This window comes from Rattus norvegicus, chromosome 2 (assembly GCF_036323735.1).
Source record: "Rattus norvegicus strain BN/NHsdMcwi chromosome 2, GRCr8, whole genome shotgun sequence".
In the NCBI taxonomy this organism is placed as follows: domain Eukaryota; kingdom Metazoa; phylum Chordata; class Mammalia; order Rodentia; family Muridae; genus Rattus; species Rattus norvegicus.
This window is the reverse complement of record NC_086020.1, coordinates 69726552-69747670: the sequence shown is the minus strand read 5'-3', so window position 1 is coordinate 69747670 and position 21119 is coordinate 69726552. Positions and strand designations below refer to the sequence as shown.

Sequence of the window (21119 nt, the reverse complement as noted above, 5' to 3'; positions counted from 1 at the left end):
TAGACATTTTTGAGTTGTCAAATTCTTTTCAATTTTACAGTCAAATAAAGTCTTTATAATGTAAACCTGTGAATATCATGTAAAATTCTTTTGGTGTAATAGCTTTTATCTATCTTTTGAAAAACAAATTTTTAATTCTTATTCTACTGTATTCTTTATGCACTGATATCATGCTGTTTTTCACATGTGTAAGAATGACAGTTCAGCACTCCTTGCTTAACAATATAGAGAGCAGATTTATATTCAGTGTCTAATTATTTCTTGTTTTATGCATATACTCCATGAGAAGATTTCATTTCAATGTTTGTGCAAATATTGTATAAAAACAACATATTTGGTCAATTATTGAAATAATAATTGTAGAGCGCAGGAGGTGAGGAACTTAAATGCTGCTTTCATTCATTTATTTCTTGCTACCAGGAATTTGAAAAATGATATCCACAGATAGACACATTATATATTTTCTTATACATAGCCCTTCATGGGCTCAGTGGGAGAAATTTTATCTAGCATTTCTATGTCCCTGTGTTCAAACAGCAGTTGCTAATAAACAAACAACAAACAAATAAACAAATAATAAATATTTCTGTCAAACTGTGCAGATAAGTTGTTCTGTTTTGTTGACTGATTATTTTTTACAGTTAGGCCTATGAAACATTCAATGGAATACTACTCCTTCCTGAAAAACATAGCCTATAATTTTTGTCCTTATTGTACTTTCTTTATCTTAGATAAATGCTAATGGAGTTCCTTATTTATGTTATATATAAATTGTATACACATATCCATATCCATACGGACCTACATATATTCATTCATTTATTCCTTGACAATTAGAATTTTATAAATGATATCCACAGATAGATATTTTATATCTTGCTATGTATACATAAATAAAATATATGTATATATTTATGGATATATGGGTGGGTGTTTGTGTATATATATGTTTATATATATGACATATTTCTATATTATGTAGACCTATGTAACTTTAGAGAAGTTTATTACGTTGTAGTTTTTCAAGTGACTTTTGCAAACATAATTGTTTATTATTTATAAAATACTCCTGTGATAAACTCTCCCATGTGCTTAAAGTTAAGCTTTTCTCATATCTGTATTTCCTCTTCATAGATTCTGAATTTAACCAGTTTTCACATAGTTTTCTCTTGAAAATTTTCAGATGTAGCTCATTTTAGACATTACTAAACCATAATAGTCAGGAAGTACAATTGTACTTCCTGTTTTATTAATGTTCATGGTAAAAAGAAATGCTCATGCTATCAGATCACTTCCAAATGTCACTATCTTTTCAAAAATCATCCTTCATCAAAAATTCATGTTTTCTATTTGAGATAAAACAAAAGGATCATATAATAGTGATACTCTTATAAACTATTCATCACATATTTAAGCACATTCATTAAAATAACTTCTAAAGTTAATAAAGTTCTTATAGATGCATGAAGATGTTAAAAGCTTTTAAAGTGTACATATTATTTTATTACTAATAATATAAAATACTTAATGTAGGAGAAATGAATATCCAAAGAAAATACATTTTATTATATAAGTTTAGTTAAAGATTAGTAATTTTGTTTTATGTAGCATATTTAATATTTTTAGAAACTAAACAGTTTGGGGGGAGTGAGAATCAAGAGAGGGGATAAAAGAGGAAACACAGGAAAGGACAATTAGAAGTAAGGACCATCTGTGGGGTCATATGAAAAACCAATACATTTTAAGTTCATTAAACATATGTCCAGATGAGTAAGCCAAATTGACCAACCAAAGAGCATATGTGGGCTTGTTGATGGCCCCAGCACATAGCTAGCAGAAGAAGTCTTTGTCTGGCTTCAATGTAAGAGAATATTCATAGTCACTTCAAGACATGATGGCCAAGGGAAGTGGAATGCTGGGACAGTGAGGTAGGTGTGGGTGTGGGTTTGAGGGTGAGGGCCATGGATGGGTGGATGGGGAGCACCCTTTTAGAAATAAAGGGCTCCCTTTAGGTGACGAACTTTGTAAAGAGGCATCGGGAATGGGGGCAACATTTGGAATATAAATAAATAAAATAATTTAAGTAAAAAATAAAGCTAAATCGACATTACCAAATAGCAAAGGTGACAAAACCCCAACAAGACATCACTTGCCGTAAGGAAACTACCAGTTCTGAAATGAATTAACTCTGTTGGTCAAAGGGTCCCCTTGGTAAGCCTTAAAAAAACCAGGATATTGGTAAGATTGCACTCTAAAAATTGATAGTGAGACTTTATTGCTCATGATAACAGCTCAATGAACACTTCTAAGTCAAGTGGGTGCCTATCTTGAGCTTCTCTACCTACTTATTAGTCTTTATGATACAATGTACACAAAGCCTGTGATATAAGAAATGAACCTCCTACAGAATAATGCTATATGAGTGACACAAAGTAACTCAATACTTTCTAATAATAATTAATCCCCACACCATGAGAAACTACCTGGGCAGGCAGATACTTGGGCCTAAAAAAGGTATGTTCTTATAAAGTAAAATAGTGATACATGACCTTTAACGACCTTCTGCTATACTCATATATCAGTATCTTGCTCACACATTATGAGAAATAGCGTTTCCTGTACTAGATCTGAAAAAATAGAGAAACCCACGACTATACAATGTATAGAAAGAGACCTTGTCCTATGTGGGATATTCCTATCAAATCCCTCTCCTTAGTGCTCAGAGGATTTTGGACAAAGAGGCATAGTATAAGACCCAATAGTGATGAAAGACAGCAAAGAAAAGCCTTCAAAATACCACAGAACACACATGTGTGTGAATTAACAGAGAGTATGGCAACATGCACAAAGCCTGTATAAGCTTATCTCAGAAAGGGGTCCCAGGGTTGATAGTGGAATTAGAATCAAGCATCCCATTTCTAATAGAAAAGCTATCTTTAATTATCTTCAACTGATAAATACATGCAAATACGTTATTAGTTCTCTTTCCAGTGGAGTCTCACTGGGTATGCAAACCACACTAAAGGGAAGCCCCCATGTCCACCACAAGATAGTCAACAGAAAACTAACAATCATATTTGTAGAACCTTTTTTTTTGGTATAATTTTGCTTTGTGTGGACATTTTTTTAAACTTACATATCATTTTGATTATTTTTATATATCACTTTCCAGTTTTGTTTTTATGGGTTTTCTAGTGCATAAATGTCTGCCTCAATCTAAATGTATTTCTTGTGGCTTTTCATTGGCTTTTTTCTTTTCTTTTCTTTCCTTTTCTTTTCTTTTTTGTTGTTCTTTTATATTTTTTTATTTCAGCTGCTTGCTTGATTCTAATGAGAGAGAGAAAGAAAGTTTGTGGATTTGAAAGGATGAAGAAATGGGAAAACATGAAAAAATGGTGGAGAGAAAACTACAATCAAAATATTTTATGGAAATATCATTTTTAATATAATATCATTGCAATTTGATAATACTTTACAAATAATAAGGGAATTCAATGTTAATAGAAATTGGGAAGTTAGAGTTTTGTCTTCACAAAATGTTGAATGCTAATCGTTATCCTATATTCTGCTGAAAATTTATATCCTCTTCTCATTTAGGAATCTCTTAAAACCTATAATAATAAACTTTGAAATATTTTATTCACAGCTGGGAATGAGCATTAAGTAGATAAATTGGCGCAGAGGTAGTATGGGGAATAAAGTAACATTTCTGTCCTAGAAGAATTGTCCTGGATTTACATCTCCCAAGTGGTAGGATTTAATAACTCTTTCCTCCCAAAATACCCTATTGTAACCAATTCGTTAAGACTCTTTAATACAGTAGGGGAGATGGAAGAACGAAAGAAGGGAATAAATCAGGTATTCTGAAAACCAATTGGGAAAAAGAAATAACACATTAAATTAATAGCTAACAGTGTATAATTCCATTTGTTTCAGTTATAGATGATCATTAGACTACATAAATATTTTATAATTATAAGAAGCATAAGAGGGATCAGAGAAAATTAATTAGGGATGAGAACGTGTAGACTGTGTTTTTTGTTTTTTTGGTTTTTTTTTTTTTTTTTTTTTTTTTTTTGGTTTACACTCATATATAAGAGCTACCTGTGGATTTTCTCTGCAGTCTATGCAAACAAAGTTAAAATGACCTACCTTCAATAATTATTTCATTTTTTAAGAAACAAGTTAATTTTTAATCTGTAGAAAATACAATGAAAAACTAGTGTACACAAATACATATGGGATAGTTCTTTGGATATTTTGTCTAATGAGTAATTTACTCCCTACTAAAAAGTCATATCATCCTACTCATCCAAATAAATTTGTGTTTGATATTCCAATTGAATCTTTTGCAATTACATTGAGACTAATTAAAATGGTAAATCAAAATTAAATGAATTAACAAGATGAACCATGACCATAAGGTTTCGAAGTGAATAGCTTACATGTGGTCTTCTCAGACCAGGAGAAAATCTTCATCATTGTAGATCATTTAACTAAGAAATTTAGTCTGGCATAGGTCCTCGCCCCCTCTTAGGAATTTTTAAATTTACACTTTAATTGTTTTCCCCTTTCCTGGTTCCATCTCCAGAAACCTGCTATTCTATCCGTCCTCTACCTGCTTCTATGAAGGTGCTTCCTCACCCACGCACCCTCTCCCCCGCCTCCCCGCCCTGACACTTCCCTGTACTAGGGCATAGAGCCTTGACAGGACTAAGGGCTTCTCCTTCCATTGATGCCCTACAAGGCCATCCTTTGCTACATATGCTGCTGGAGCCATTATTCCATCCCTGTGTAATCCTGGGATGCTGGTTTAGTCCCAGGGAGCTCTGGGAGGTTTAGTTGGTTGATATTGTTCTTCTTATGGGTTTGCAAACATGGGGACAGCTCCTTTAGTCCTTTCTCTAACTCCTCCATTGAGGACTCCATTCTCAGTCCAATGAATGTCTGCAAGTATCTGCCTGAGTGCTAGTCAGGCACTGGCAGATCCTCTCAGGAGACAGCTATATTAGGCTCCTGTCAGCATGCACTTCGTGGTCTGCAATACTGTTTGGGTTTGGTGTCTGTATATGGAATGGATCCCCCAGGTGGTGCAGTCTCTGGATGGACTTTCCTTCAGTCTATGCTCCACACGTTGTCTCCATATTTTCTCCTGTGAATACTTTCGTTCCCCCTTCTAAGAGGGTCTGAAGCATCCATACTTTGTCCTTCCTTCTTGAACTTCATGTGGTTTGTGAATTATATCTGGGGTATTCTGAGCTTTTGGACTAATATCTGCTTGCCAGTGACTGCATAATATGTGTGTTCTTTTGGGATTGGCTACCTCACTCAGGATGATATTTTCTAGTTCCATCCATTTACCTAAGAATTTCATGAAGTCGTTGTTTTTAATTACTTAATGTGGAGTAGTTTTATGGTGAGAGACAGAGAACATGGATATACAGTTTGTTAAAGTCAGAGTAGCCCAATTTTAAGCTAAGGTTTTTATTTTTCTAGTTATGAGCAGACAACATATATATTAGCCAATAATCTCCTGGTACACGTTGAAGGACCAATGACTCCCGCCACATATGTAGCAGAGGTGGCATTTTCTACATCAATAGGAGGAGAAACCCTTGGTCCTGTGAAGGCTCATTTCACTAGTGTAGGGGAATGCCAGGGTATTGAGGTGGGAGTGGGTGGGTGGGAGGGGGAGCATCCTCATAGAAGCAGGGGGTGGGGGAATGAGAGAGGGGAACCCAGGAAATGGGATAACATTTGATATGTAAATACATAAAATATCCAATGAAAAATCTCCTGGAGCTATGTGCAAGTGACCTAAAAATGCGGTAGAAATAAAGAATTGATGTTCTCAGTCATTGAATATAAACTTATAAGTTAATTATACTTATAAACTTCAGTTTCCTTTATTGAGATTTACATATGTATTTGTAAATATGTGTGTGTGTGAATGTGTGTGTGTGTGAGTGTGTGTGTGTGCGTGCGTGCGTGCATTAGGTAAACATGAATGCTCAAGTTGTTTTAAAGGGAGCTTAAATGGAGTTGCGTAAGGTCTTCATACTTTTAACATATTAAAAGGAATGCATTATATTAAAACTTAAAATTAGCTGGAACCATGCAGACTGCCTTGTTTCTTATACTAAAATTCCTCTAATCTTGATAATTTCATTTTATTGAACTTATATTTAATCCCCCAACTTCTCTAATCTCCCTCTAAATATAAGAAAAACTCAATGGTGATGTGATTGTTTTTTGCGGTAGTTGACAATATAAGCACATTTTCATATGATACAACATATCAACCAAGTCGTATTCTGCCATGAACCACTATGGGTTTGTAAACACAAAGCATACCATGTAGAGTTCCAAATAACTAGTCTTTTTTTCTACAGAAGAATCTCTCTTAGAAACAAGAATGCCAATGCAAGTGGGGCAACCAGCCCATTGTTGGGAAGGCCCAGTAACTTGGAAGTCCATCATCTTGATCCTGTTTCTTACAGGATCCCAGGCAAGGTTATTACTGTATTTGCCTCTAGGCTTCAAACAAATCCTGGAAACGTTAAGCTAATTTTCTTGGGTATGTTTGACGCTTCAGAAGGACTCACTGAATGTTTCACAACATCATTCTCCAAAACATATTGTTTCTAGACATTCATTTTCAGACCTTTCTTGATTCTTTGAATAATTTAAAATTTGTTATTTTGGCTTACAAAATGCTCATTATAATTGGAACCAATAATCCATAGAGTACCACACTATACTTCTAGGTCGACTCAGCTTCCATCATTAACATATTAAGATGTTTTGTGTATGTGGTCTTGTATATTTGTGAAAGGTGTTTTGCATCTCACCATTACCTGTGACACTTTCTCAGCATCACTGAAACTTCAAATGTGAAATGTCTCACTCATCTCAGAAAATCAAGGTCACAAGAATCAGCCTTTATCAATCATTTTAGTTTCTTAATATAAGTTGTCTCGCATAAAATGCATTTGAAAAAAGTGATTGAAATATGTTTGTAAATTAATATCTTCATTTTTCTACGGACATTTCAGAAAGATGATCAAAGTTTGGAACTAGGACAAAGAGACATACAAAATTACATCTGTGATCGGTTTTTAGAGCCTGGATTATGGTCGGCTCTATTTCATTAATGGCTTCTTTAATCTGTATAAGGGATTATACATTTCTTGTTATTATTGTGCTTCATATTAGACGCTTTAAATAGAACTTACATTTTGAAAATTAGTTTTCCTTATTTGTATTTGAACTCTGGCTTCTTTCAATTCCTGGTTCCCTACTTATGTACACTTTTAATCAAAAATTGAGACTAAACTCTTTTGAACAGATAATTTGTAAAACACGTGGGAAGGAAAAATACTGTTTGAGAGACATTTTATGTTCACATTTTGTGGTATATTTCCCTTAAAGTTTGTAACTGTTTTCTAGTTAACTATCACTTCTTGTATGGTTTATCACAGTACATTAACATTCTTTCATTAAGATTCTCAGAAGTTAGACCGCAGGGAGACAAATAACCCTATTAAAAAATGGGGTTCAGAGCTAAACAAAGAATTCACAGCTGAGGAATGCCGAATGACTGAGAAACACCTAAAGAAATGTTCAACATCTTTAGTCATAAGGGAAATGCAAATCAAAACAACCCTGAGATTTCACCTCACACCAGTGAGAATGGCTAAGATCAAAAACTCAGGTGACAGCAGATGCTGGCGAGGATGCGGAGAAAGAGGAACACTCCTCCATTGTTGGTGGGATTGCAGACTGGTACAACCATTCTGGAAATCAGTCTGGAGGTTCCTCAGAAAATTGGATATTGAACTGCCTGAGGATCCAGCTATACCTCTCTTGGGCATATACCCAAAAGATGCCCCAACATATAAAAAAGACATGTGCTCCACTATGTTCATAGCAGTCTTGTTTATAATAACTAGAAGCTGCAAAAACCCAGATGCCCTTCAACAGAGGAATGGATACAGAAAATGTGGTACATCTACACAATGGAATATTACTCAGCTATCAAAAACAATGACTTTATGAAATTAGTAGGCAAATGGTTGGAACTGGAAAATATCATCCTGAGTGAGGTAACCCAATCACAGAAAAACACACATGGTATGCAATCATTGATAAGTGGCTATTAGCCCAAATGCTTGAATTACCCTAGATGCCTAGAACAAATGAAACTCAAGACGGATGATCAAAATGTGAATGCTTCACTCCTTCTTTAAAAGGGAAATAAGAATACCCTTGGCAGGGAATGTGTAACATACAATGACTGGTTTGGACTGATACAATGAAAATTATCCCAGTATTTATGCACTTAACATTTATCACTTCTTGATTATTTTGTTTTAATTTATTTTTTTGTAATTTCAAATAGGTATTCCACTTTGCCTATGGTGTACTTCAGCTCCTAATTCCCTAATATCTTGTCCTCTTCTCCCATTTGTACTAATCATTCCCTTTGTTCATTTTACTCATTTTTTAGTGTATCTGTGACATCCTGTACCCAGGGTTTGAAGCTGTATGTGTGAAAAATCAACATATTGAACCAACATAGCTAAGGAACAAACTAAAGAGAGTTGTTCCCTCCCTATCAGTGGCCAAAATCTAGCAGGAAAAGGATAAGTCTCTATAAACTCCTCCCTTATATTTTCAAGGATTCAGTCTTATGTGGGTTCCATAGAGGTGACTGCAGTTATCATAATTTAATAATTACTTTACTTGGAAAGTACCTACAGAATGAAATTTTATAGCCCTCAAATCTATCTCTGGTCTTATTAGCTTCCTGAATCCTATTCAAAAATGCTTCCCAAGACTTAGAAGATGTGATATAACAGACTTCTTTAAGGTTGAGTCCAGAGCTGTGGCTTGTTCTCTGCATCTTAAGTAGCACTGAGTTTCTGTATTCACCACTCTTTACTCTAAGGAGAGGCATCTCTCCTTAAGGCCAGGGGCTACATTTGTCTGTGGGTACCAGCACAGATACTTCACAGGCAGGTAACTGCAATTTAAATTTAGCAACCATCATACATATAATATTTGCAGGGCAGGCTATGTCTCCATGCTAAACAGGGAAACATTGGTCACCACAACATCCGTGAAATTGGTCTTCAGTCCATTCAATAAGCTTGAAATAATACATGAAGAATATATGATTCTTTCACTTTTGAAAAGAAGATCCTTATTGTATCACATATGTTCATGAATATTACAGATAATTGGAAGAGAAAAGTTTCTGATACTTTTTATTCAACATTCTCTATCTTCCTTTTGCTATGATATTTTTTTTCTTGAATATAAGGTACCAGTTAGCTCCAAACCTTATAAACTAGCTTCTGAAGAGGTGATTTTCCACAAGTGGCTGGACAGAAGTTTCTGCTGGCTTGTGGTATGGTAGCTTTTGGGTTGGGAGGACATAGATCGATGGTTTCATGTGCACTATTAGCTCCAGACATTATGGTTATAAAGTACACATGCTTCATTTGTATAGGCTGTGAAGACTTGTAAAGACCATGTGGCTTTTTTGAATTCTTTTGTTTTTCCTTTATTGGATAATTTTTATTTACATTTCAAATATTATCCCCTTTCCCTGTTCCCCTTCAGCAAACCCCTATCCCATGTCCCCTTTTCCTGCTTCTTTGAGGGTGCTCCCCCACCCACCCATGCACTCCCTAACTCCTACCCACCCTGGAATTCCCCTACACTGACAAATAAAGCCTTCACAGGGCCACTGGCCTCTCCTACCATTGATGCCAGACATGGCCAGCTTCTGATATATATAGGACTAGAGCCATCAGTCACTACCTGTGTATACTTTTTGTTGCTTGTTTAGTCCCTGGGAGCTCTGGGGTGTCTAGCTGGTTGATATTGTTGTTCTTCCTATGGGGTTGCAAACCCCTTCAGCTCCTTCATTCCTTTCTCTAACTCTTCCCTTGGGGAACCCTATTCTCAGTCCAATGGTTGGCTTAGAGAACCCCCCTTTGTATTTGTCATGCTCTAGCAGAGTCTCTTAGGAGACAGGAATATCCGTTTCCTGTCAGCATGCACTTCTAGGCATCCACAATAGTGTCTGAGTTGGGTGACAGTATGTGCGATGGATCTCCAGATGGAGCAGTCTCTGGATGGCATTTCCTTCAGTCTCTGCTCCAAAATTTTCTCCATATTTCCTCCTGTATTTCGTTTCCCCTTCTAAGAAGGACTGACACATCACCACTTTGTTCTTCCTTCATCTTCATGTGATCTGTAAATTGTATCTTGGGTAGTCCAAGCTTTTAGGCTAATATCCACTTATCAGTGAGTGCATACCATGACTGTCCTTTGCCTTACAGAAGCTTTACAATTTTTTGAGGTCTCATTTGACTAATGTTGATATTAGAGCAGAAGCCATTGGCATTCTGTTTTCAGTTATATTCCATTAATCTACCTGGCTGTTTCTGTACCAGTACCATGCAGTTTTTTATCACGATCACACAGTACTAATCTTGAGGTAAGGGATTGTTGGATTTCCATGAACTGAACCATCTTTACATCCCTGGGATGAATCTTGCTAGATCATGATGCTTGATTTGATGTGTTCTTGGATTTGATTTGTGAGAATTTTTTGAGTATTTTTGTATTGATATTCATGAGGGGAATTGGTCTGAAGTTCTCTTGATTTGTTTGGTCTTTGTGAGGTGATTATTTCCTGTTGTCTAGTCCTCTTGGGTATATTTGCTTTTTTTTTTTTTGTTCTAAAGCTTTCAGTTGTGCTGTCAAGCTGTTAGTATATGATCTCTCCAGTTTTTTTTTTTTTTTTTTTTTTTTTTTTTGGAGTCACTAAGACCTAGGAGTTTTCCTCTTAGCACTGCTTTCACTATATCCCACAAGTTTGGATATATTGTGCTTTCATTTTCATTAAATTCCAAAAAACATTTAATTTCTTTCTTTATTTATTCCTTGACCAAGTTATAATTGAGTAGAGTGTTGTTTAACTTCCATGTGTATGTGGGTTTTCCATGTGTATTTTTAATGATGTTGAAAACCAGCCTTATTCTGTGGTGATCTGATAGAATGAATGGGACTCTTTTCAATCTACTTGTTTCTGTTGAAGCCTGTTTTCTGACTGATTTTATGGTCAATGTTGGAGAAGATACCAGGAAGTTCTGAGAAGAATGTATATTCTTTTATTTTAGGATGAAATATTCTATAGATATCTGTTAAATCCATTTGCTTCATAACTTCTGTTAGTTTCACTCTGTCTCTGTTTAGTTTCAGTTTCCATGATCTGTCCATTGCTAAAGAGTGGGTCGGTGAAATCTCCCACAATTATTGTATATAGTGCAATGTATACTTTGAAAGTGAATAAAGTTTATTTTATGAATGTGGTTGTGCTTGCATTTGGAGCATAGATGTTCAGAATTGAGAGTTCATTTGGTAATTTTTTCCTTTGATGACTATGAAGTGTTCTTCCTTATCAGTTTTGTTAGCTATTGGTTGAAAGTTGATTTTATACAATATTAGAATGGCTACACTAGCATTTTTCTTGTGACCATTTGCTTGGAAATTTTTTCCAGCCTTTTATTCTGAGGTAGTGTTTGTCCTTGTCAGTGAGGTGAATTTTCTATATGCAGCAAAATGCTTGGTTGTTTATATATACAGTCTGTTAGTCTATGTCTTTTTATTGAGGAATTGAGTCTATTGATGTTGAGAGATATTAAAGAAAAGTGATTGTTGCTTCCTGCTATTTTTGGTGCTAGAGGAGAAATTATATTTGTGTGGATATTTTCTTTTGGATTTGTTGAAAGAAGATTATTTTCTTGGTTTTTCTAGGTTATAATTTCTCTCCTGGTGTTGGTGTTTTCCATCTATTATCCTTTGGAGGTCTAGATTTGTGGAATGATATTGTGTAAATTTGGTTTTGTTATTGAATATCTTGGATTCTCCATCTATGTTAATTGAATTTTCCTGGGTATAGTAGCCCGTGCTGGCATTTGTGTTCTCTTAGGGTTTGTACAACATCTGCCCAGGATCTTCTAGGTTTCATAGTCTCTGGTGAGAAGACTGGTGTAATACTGATAGGTCTGTCATTATATGTTGTTTGACTTTTTTCCCTTACTGCTTTTAATATTAATATTCTTTCTTTGCTTTCTGTATTTGATGTTTTGGTTATTATATGATGTAAGGAATTTCTTTTCTGCTACAATCTATTTGGAGTCGTATACGCTTCTTGTATGCTCATGGGCATCACTTTTTTTAGGTTAGAGAAGTTTTCTTCTACAATTTTGTTGAAGATATTTACTGGCCCTTTAACTTGGGAATCTTTGCTGCCTTTTATACCTATTATCTTTAGGTTTCATTTTCTCATTGTGTTCTTCATTTCCTAATGTTTTGTGTTAGGAGCTTTTTGCCTTTTGAATTTTCTATGAGTGTTGTGTCAATGTTTTCAATAGTATCTTTTTTTTCATCTTTATTAACTTGAGTATTTCTTATTTACATTTCGATTTTTATTCCCCTTCCTGGTTTCTGGGCCAACATCCACCTAACACCTCCCACTCTTCTTCAATATGGGTGTTGTCCTCCCCATTCTCCCCCATTACCACCCTCCCCCCAACAATCACGATCACTGAGGGTTCAGTCTTGGCAGGACCAAGTGCTTCCCCTTCCACTGGTGCTCTTACTAGGCTATTCATTGCTACCTATGAGGTTGGAGCCCAGGGTCGGTTCATATATAGTCCTTGGGTAGTGGCTTAGTCCTGGAAACTCTGGTTGGTTGGCATTGTTGTTCATATGAGGTCTCAGGCCCCTTCAAGCTCTTTCAGTCCTTTCTCAGATTCCTTCAACTGGGGTACCGTTCTCAGTTCAGTGGTTTGCTGTTGGCATTTGCCTATGTATTTGCTGTACTCTGGCTGTGTCTCTCAGGAGAGATCTACATCCTGTTCCTGTTGGCCTGCACTTCTTTGCTTCATCCATCTTATCTAATTGGGTGGTTGTATAAGTATGGGCCACATGTGGGTTAGGCTCTGAATGGGTGTTCCTTCTGCCTCTGTTTTAAACGTTGCCTCCCTTTTCCTTCCCAAGGGTATTCTTGTTCCCCTTTTAAAAAAGGAGTGAAGAATTCGCATTTTGGTCATCCTTCTTGAGTTTCAGGCGTTCTGTGGATCAAGGGTAATTTGACCATTTGGGCTAATATACACTTATTAATGAGTGCATACCATATTTGTTTTTCTTTTTTTTTTTTTCTTTTTTTTTTTTCCTTCTGCAGCAAAGCGTTTATTACATCTTGAAGAGGAGAGCCATATTTGTTTTTCTGTGATTGGGTTACCTCACTCAGAATGATATTTTCCAGTTCCATCCATTTGCTATGAATTTCATAAAGTCATTGTTTTTGATAGCTGAGTAATCTTCCTTGTGTAGATGTACCACCGTTTTTGTAACCATTCTTCTGTTGAAGGGCATCTGGGTTCTTTCCAGCTTCTGGCTATTATAAATAAGGCTGCTATGAACATAGTGGAGCACATGTCTTTGTTTTATGTTGGGGCATCTTTTGGGTATATGCCCAAGAGAGGTATAGCTGGGTCCTCAGGTAGTTCAATGTCCAATTCTCTGAAGAATCTCCAGACTGATTTCCAGAATGGTTGTACCAGTCTGCAATCCCAGCAACAATGGAGAAGAGTTCCTCTTTTTCCACATCCTCACCAGCATTTGCTCTCACCTGAGTTTCTGATCCTAGCCATTCTCACTGGTGTGAGGTGAAATCTCAGGGTTGTTTTGATTTGCATTTCCCCTATGACTATAGATGTTGAACATTTCTTTAGGTGTTTTTCAGTCATTCGGCATTCCTCAGCTGTGAATTCTTTGTTTAGCTCTGAAACCCATTTTTTTTTCCTTTTTTTTTTTTTCTTTTTTTTCCGGAGCTGGGGACCGAACCCAGGGCCTTGCGCTTGCTAGGCAAGCGCTCCACCACTGAGCTAAATCCCCAACCCTCTGAAACCCATTTTTAATAGGGTTATTTGTTTTCATGCAGTCTAACTTCGTGAATTCTTTGTGTATTTTGGATATAAGGCCTCTATCTGTTGTAGGATTGGTAAAGATCTTTTCCCGATCTGTTGGTTGCCGTTTTGTCCTAACAACAGTGTTCTTTGTCTTACAGAAACTTTGCAATTTTACGAGATCCCATTTGTCGATTCTTGATCTTAGAGCATAAGCCACTGGTGTTTTGTTCAGGAAATTTTCTCCAGTGCCGATGTGTTCAAGATGCATCCCCACATTTTCTTCTTTTATTTTGAGTGTATCTGGTTTGATGTGGAGGTCCTTGATCCACTTGGACATAAGCTTTGTACAGGGTGATAAGCATGGATCGATCTGCCTTCTTCTACATGCTGTCCTCCAGTTGAACCAGCACCATTTGCTGAAAATGATATCTTTTTTCCATTTGATGGTTTTGGCTCCTTTGTCAAAAATCAAGTGCCCATAGGTGTGTGGGTTCATTTCTGGGTCTTCAATTCTATTCCACTGGTCTACCTGTCTGTCTCTGTACCAATACCATGCAGTTTTTATCACTATTGCTCTGTAATACTACTTGAATTCAGGGATAGTGATTCCCCCAGAAGTCCTTTTATTGTTGAGGATAGTTTTAGCTATCCTGGGTTTTTTGTTATTCCAGATGAATTTGCAAATTGTTCTGTCTAACTCTCAAGAATTGGATTGGTATTTTGATAGGGATTGCATTGAATCTGTAGATCGCTTTTGGTAAAATGGTCATTTTTACCTTATTAATCCTGCCAATCCATGAGCCTGGGAGATCTTTCCATCTTCTGAGTTCTTCTTCAATTTCTTTCTTAAGAGTCTTGAAGTTCTTATTGTGCAGATCTTTTACTTACTTGGTTAAAGTCACACCGAGATATTTTATATTATTTGGGACTATTATGAAAGGTGTCCTTTCCCTAATTTCTTTCTCGGCTTGTTTCTCTTTTGTGTAGAGGAAGGCTACTGATTTATTTTAGTTAATTTTATACCCAGCCACTTTGCTGAAGGTGTTTATCAGGTTTAGTAGTTCTCTGGTGGAACTTTTGGTATCACTTAAATATAGTATCATATCATCTGCAAATAGTGATATTTTGACTTCTTCTTTTCTGATCTGTATTCCCCTTGACCTCCTTTTGTTGTCTGATTGCTCTGGCTAGAACTTCAAGAACTATATTGAATAAGTAGGGAGAGAGTGGGCAGCCTTGTCTAGTCCCTGATTTTAGTGGATTTGCTTCAAGTTTCTCCCCATTTAGTTTAATGTTAGCAACTGGTTTGCTATATATGGCTTTTACTATGTTTAGGTATGGGCCTTGAATTCCTATTCTTTCCAGGACTTTTATCATGAAGGGGTATTGAATTTTGTCAAATGCTTTCTCAGCATCAAATGAAATGATCATATGGTTTTGTTCTTTCAGTTTGTTTATATTACGGTTTATGACCTGAGATTCTCTCTTCTTTCTCTTGTGTTCTGTTGGTGATGCTTACATCTATTACTCCTGATCTCTTTCCTAGGTTTTCTATCTCAAGGATTGTCTCCGTTTGTGATTTCTTTATTGGTTCTATTTCCATTTTTAGATCCTGGATGGTTTTCTTCAGTTGCTTCCTTTGTTGTTGTTGTTTTATTTTTTTTTTTTTGTAATTCTTTAAGGGATTTTTTGTTTCCTCTTTTAGGGCTTCTGTCTCTTTATCTGTATTGTCCTGTATCTTAGTTAGGGTTTTACTGCTGTGAACAATACCATGTCCAAGGCAAGTCTCATGAATGACAACGTTTATTTGGGGCTGGCATACAATTTCAGAGGTTTAGTCTCTTTTCGTGAAGGTGGAAGCATGGTAGCATTCAGGCAGGCATGGTACAGGAGAAGCTGAGTGTTCTGCAACTTAATCTGAAGGAAGCCAGGGACAGACTAAGCATCTTCAGGCTCCTGTATTCTGGGTGACCTGATCAAACACATGGTCAAAGACAGATCCTGGGAATGTAAGGTACTGCAATTGTTCTTGAGAATCAGATTGGATACCACACATGTGGTCCTTTTCTCTGGGTGGTGATCAATAGTGTCAGCTTAACCTGAAAATACATGAAGTAGCAAAAAGTTCTTGTCAAAGAAATAGGTAACAACTGAGACCTGAGATAAGAATTGAGAAAGTAAAGCTTTAGATTCCAGGATGTGAATTTTCATGTCATCTTGACCCCATCTTTCTTACCTATGAAATGCAGTTACTATCATTGTTTCTAAAGAGTCAAATTATAAAATGAGCTTTAACACTGCTTCTGAAGACAGTAGAACATATGGAATATTGGTATCACCAAAGTTGCTCAGATGAAAATATCGAATGCCTACACATTCCTAGGTCTACAAAACATATGGCTGTGACTAAAATTTCAAATGATAGAGCTCATAGCAGCTTAGTCTATGAGAGCATTGAAGATCTGGAAAATATGTGTACATGTACGTATATATCAGTTTATTTCAGGATCTGTTATTTCTAATGATGTAGATAGTGGAAAAGGTCGATGTGCCCGTGGCTGCAAAGATGCTTCTCTTCCCCATTTTTTCTCATCCCTCCAAATGCAAAATGAATATAGTTGAGCAGCAGGAAATATATATTCTTTTCCTTTTTTTCACTATTTTTATCTTTATTTTTAACAGTATATACAATATTTTGTGCCTTGTGTTATAATAGTCTCTGTGAGTTTAACTGATGGATAGTTGTTTTGCTGTTTTGCTGAAATATTTTTTTTTTGTGCAGGATCAGAGATTTAGAAATGTTAGTTGGTCTTATTGCTTATGTTATTATTTTATTGGCTATTTCTATGTGTTAATACAAGAAATTTTTTCATTGCTTTATTTACTCTATTTCTTCAAGACTTCTATAGATTACAAATAAGTAGATTTGAGCACTCCATAGCCTCAGTAATAGTAGCAGGCCTTGGGGTCTCCCCTTGAGCTGGATCCCAATGTGGGCCTGTCCCTGGACCTCCTTTCACTGAGGCTCCTCTGCATTTTTGTTCCTGCAGTTTTTGCAGATAAGAACAATTATGGGTCAGAGTTTTTGACTGTGGGATGGCAAGCCCCTCTCTTTACTTGATGTTGTGTCTTTCTGATGGAGGTGGACTCTACACGTTCTCTCTTCCCACTATAGGGCACTTCATCTAAGATGCCTCCTTTTGAGTGTGGAGAGTCCCTCACCTCCTAAGTCTATATGACATTCTGGAGAATCCTTCCAACTACTACCTCCCAAGGTTACCTGTTTTCATTCTTTGAGCACCCACACAAAGGGACCTATCATGACTGCCCTCTGAAAGACCCAGCAAGCAACTGAAAGTGTCAGATGCATATATGTGCACCCAACCAATGAACAGAAGCTGTTGAGCCCTGTGTTTGAATTAGGGAAAAGCTGGAAAAAGATGAGGAGGAAGGCAACCCTGTAGGAGGATCAGCAGTCTCAGTTGACCTGGACACTTGAGATCTCGCAAACACTGGGCCACCAACCAGTCAGCATACAACAGCTGAAATGAGGCCCCCAACATATATACAGCAGAGGACTACCCGGTCTGGGTTCAGTCAGAGAAGATGAACCTAACCCTTAAGAGACTGGAGGCCCAGGGAGTGGAGAGGTCTGGTGGGTTGGAAAATGGCTGGGTAGGGACATCTTCATAGAAATGGGGTGGGGATAGGGGGAGGAGGTTTGGGATGTGGAACAGTCAGTAAGTGAGCAGGGAGGGGTTTAAAATCTGGAGTGTTAAAAAAAAGACTCAAATGAATTTTAAAAAGTAGGAAAAAAAAAACAAATACGTATTTGAATGTTTTTGCATCTTTCCTCATTGATACACAAAAGAAGGGCATATGATTTTTATCCAAGTTGCATTCTTTTTTTTTCAAAAACAAAAAAATCCCTTTATTGTACCTATCAATTTCATATAAATATAAAAAGTGATCAGTCCCATCCTCCTTTGCTCTCAAAGTCAAGGTCTTTGAAGAACTTTCTTCCCTTCTATTCTTTTTTTTTTATTATTATTAACTTGAGTATTTCTTATTTACATTTCGAGTGTTATTCCCTTTCCCGGTTTCCGGGCAAACATCCCCTTAATCCCTCCCCCTTCCCTTCTTTATGGGTGTTCCCCTCCCCATCCTCCCCCCTTGCCGCCCTCCCCCCAACAATCTAGTTCACTGGGGGTTCAGTCTTAGCAGGACCCAGGGCTTCCCCTTCCACTGGTGCTCTTACTAGGATATTCATTGCTACCTATGAGGTCAGAGTCCAGGGTCAGTCCATGTATAGTCTTTAGGTAGTGGCTTAGTCCCTGGAAGCTCTGGTTGCTTGGCATTGTTGTACATATGGGGTCTCGAGCCCCTTCAAGCTCTTCCAGTTCTTTCTCTGATTCCTTCAACGGGGGTCCCGTTCTCAGTTCAGTGGTTTGCTGCTGGCATTCGCCTCTGTATTTGCTGTATTCTGGCTGTGTCTCTCAGGAGCGATCTACATCCGGCTCCTGTCGGTCTGCACTTCTTTGCTTCATCCATCTTGTCTAATTGGGTGGCTGTATATGTATGGGCCACATGTGGGGCAGGCTCTGAATGGGTGTTCCTTCTGTGTCTGTTTTAATCTTTGCCTCCCTATTCCCTTCTATTCTTAAGCACTGTGTGAGTCTGTTTGCCTGAAGAGGGTGTTGCCTTCCCACAAAATCACATAGTAAAGAAGGGAAGATTGATGACAGGAAAGGAGGGGAGGAGCTATAGGGCAGGCAGCCCCACACTGGCTCAGGGGAGCCCTGGGGGACCTGGGCTTCAGTAGCTTTGTAGGAAAACTGCTCCTCGCTGCTGGGCCCTAGGTGCCCTCTCTTTGCAGCTTTCTAGAACTTTTCACCTTAGCAGGAACAGCTCCACTGCTATGAGAAGGACTCCCAGAGTGGAAAAGACCATTGTGATGGCTACAATAGCCTCTGAAGACAGACCCGCATTGGACCTGTCTCCTGGGGGTTGAGGTGTGCGATTTGTGAAAGGCTCCAGTGTTGGTAGGCTCCAGGCAGAGGGCAGAATCAGCAAGTCAAATACCAAGAGCAGCCCCCGGCCTGGAGTCTCTATGAGCTTGGGTGATGAGTTGCTGGCACCAAGGACAGGACTTCCACAAGGCACCAATTCCTACTGCATTTGGGTCAAGGAGGGCACTTGTAATTCAGAACCTGACCCAGGCATCTAAGAGGGATTTCATTCAGGTTCCCAATCCCAGGTTCCTCACTGAAACCCCAAGTCGTTGCGACACATGCTTTTTCTTTTAAATATATTTTGATTATTTTATATCTTTACATTTCAAATGTTATTTTATTTCCCCCCTCTCCCATACACCCTCCCCCTCCCACTGCTCCTATGATGATGGTCCCACTCCCACCTCAACGCCCTGGCATTCCCATATATTGCAGAAACAAGCCTACTTAGCACCAAGGGCTTTTCCTCCTATTGATGCCAGAAAATGCCATCCTTTGATACATATATATATGCAGCTAGAGCTATGGGTCCCTACTTGTATACTCAGTGGTTATTGGTAGTCCCTGGGTGCTGTGGTAGGGTCTGGTTGGTTGATATTGTTGTTTTTCCTATGTTGTTGCAAACCCCTTCAGCTCCTTCAGTCTTTCTCTACCTCTGCCATTGAAGTCCCCTTGTTCAGTACAATGGTTACCTGCAAGCATCCTCATCTGTCCCAGTAAGTCTCACACAGAACCTCTCAGGAGACATCCATATCTAGTACCTGTCATCAAGCACTTCTTTGCATCAGCAATAGTGACTGAGTTTTGCATCTGCATATGAAATGGATCTCCAGGTGGGGAATTCTCTGGATGAACTTTCCTTCAGTCCCTGATCCACTCTTTGTCCCTGTATTTTTCCTCCTGTGAGTATTTTGTTCTCCTTTTTATGAAGGACTGAAGTATCCACATTTCAGTCTTTCTTTTTATTGAACTTCATACCTGTGAATTTCTTTCTTAGGTATTCGAACAAGCTTTCGCGCTAATATGCACTGATCAGTGAGTGCAACCATGTGTGTTCTTTTGTGACTGGGATACCTCACTCAGAATATTTTCTAATTCCATCCATTTGCTTAAGAATTTCATGAAGTCATTGGGTTTTCTCTTCTTGTTGTTCTTGATTCTTTTTTTTTATTGAATATTTTTTATTTACATTTTAAATATTATCCCTTTTCCTGGTTTCCTATCCATAAATCCCTTATCCCATCTCCTCTCCCCCTTCTTCTATGAGGGTGTTCCTCCACCCAATCATCTACTCTTTCCCTCCTTCCCACCTTGACATTGTATTTTAACAGCTGTGTAGTACTCCATTGTTTAAATGTACCACATTTTCTGTATCCATTCCTCTGCTGAAGGACATCTGGGTTCTTTCCAGCTTCTGGTTAGTATAAAAATGGCTGCTATGGACATAGTGGAGCATCTGTCCTTGTTATATGTTAAGCATATTTTGGGTATATGATCAGGAGTGGAGTGGCTGGGTCCTCAGGTAGTACTGTGTCCAATTTTCTGAAAAATTGACAGACTGATTTCCAGAGTGCTTTTACCAGTTTGCAATCCCACCAACAATGGAGAAGTGTTCCTTTTTCTCCACATCCTCACCAGTGTCTACTGTCACCTGAGTTTTTGATCTTAGCCATTCTGACTGGTGTGAAGTGGAATCTCAGGGTTGTTTTTATTTGCATTTCTCTGTTGACTAAGGCTATTGAATATTTCTTTAGGTGCTTCTCAGCCATTCGATATTCCTCACTTGAGAATTCTTTGTTTAGCTCTGTACACCATTTGTTGATAGTATTATTTGATTCTCTGGAGTCTAACTTCTTGAGTTCTTTTTATATATTGAATATTCACCGTCTATCAGATGTAGGATTGATAAAGATCTTTTCCCAGTCAGTTGGGTGCTATTTTGTCCTATTGACAGTATCCTTTGCCTTATAGAAGCTTTGCAATTTTATGACATCCCATTTGCTGATTCTTGATCTTAGAGCATAAGCCATTGGTGTTCTATTCAGTAAATTTTCCCCTGTGCCCATGTGTTTGAGGCTCTTTCCCACTTTCTCTTCTGTTAGTTTCAGCGTAT

The 21119-nt window shown here is 37.6% G+C and overlaps 1 protein-coding gene across 1 annotated transcript; it reads right to left on the bottom strand.

Annotated features, from left to right (window-relative positions):
* Nucleotides 1-17010: 17010 nt before the first annotated feature.
* Nucleotides 17011-20055, bottom strand: LOC120100997 (protein crumbs homolog 3-like). The gene is given in 4 exon segments (XM_039103901.1): nucleotides 17011-17038; nucleotides 18696-18869; nucleotides 18871-19125; nucleotides 19985-20055. Coding segments are annotated over 4 exon segments (528 nt in total).
* Nucleotides 20056-21119: the final 1064 nt, after the last annotated feature.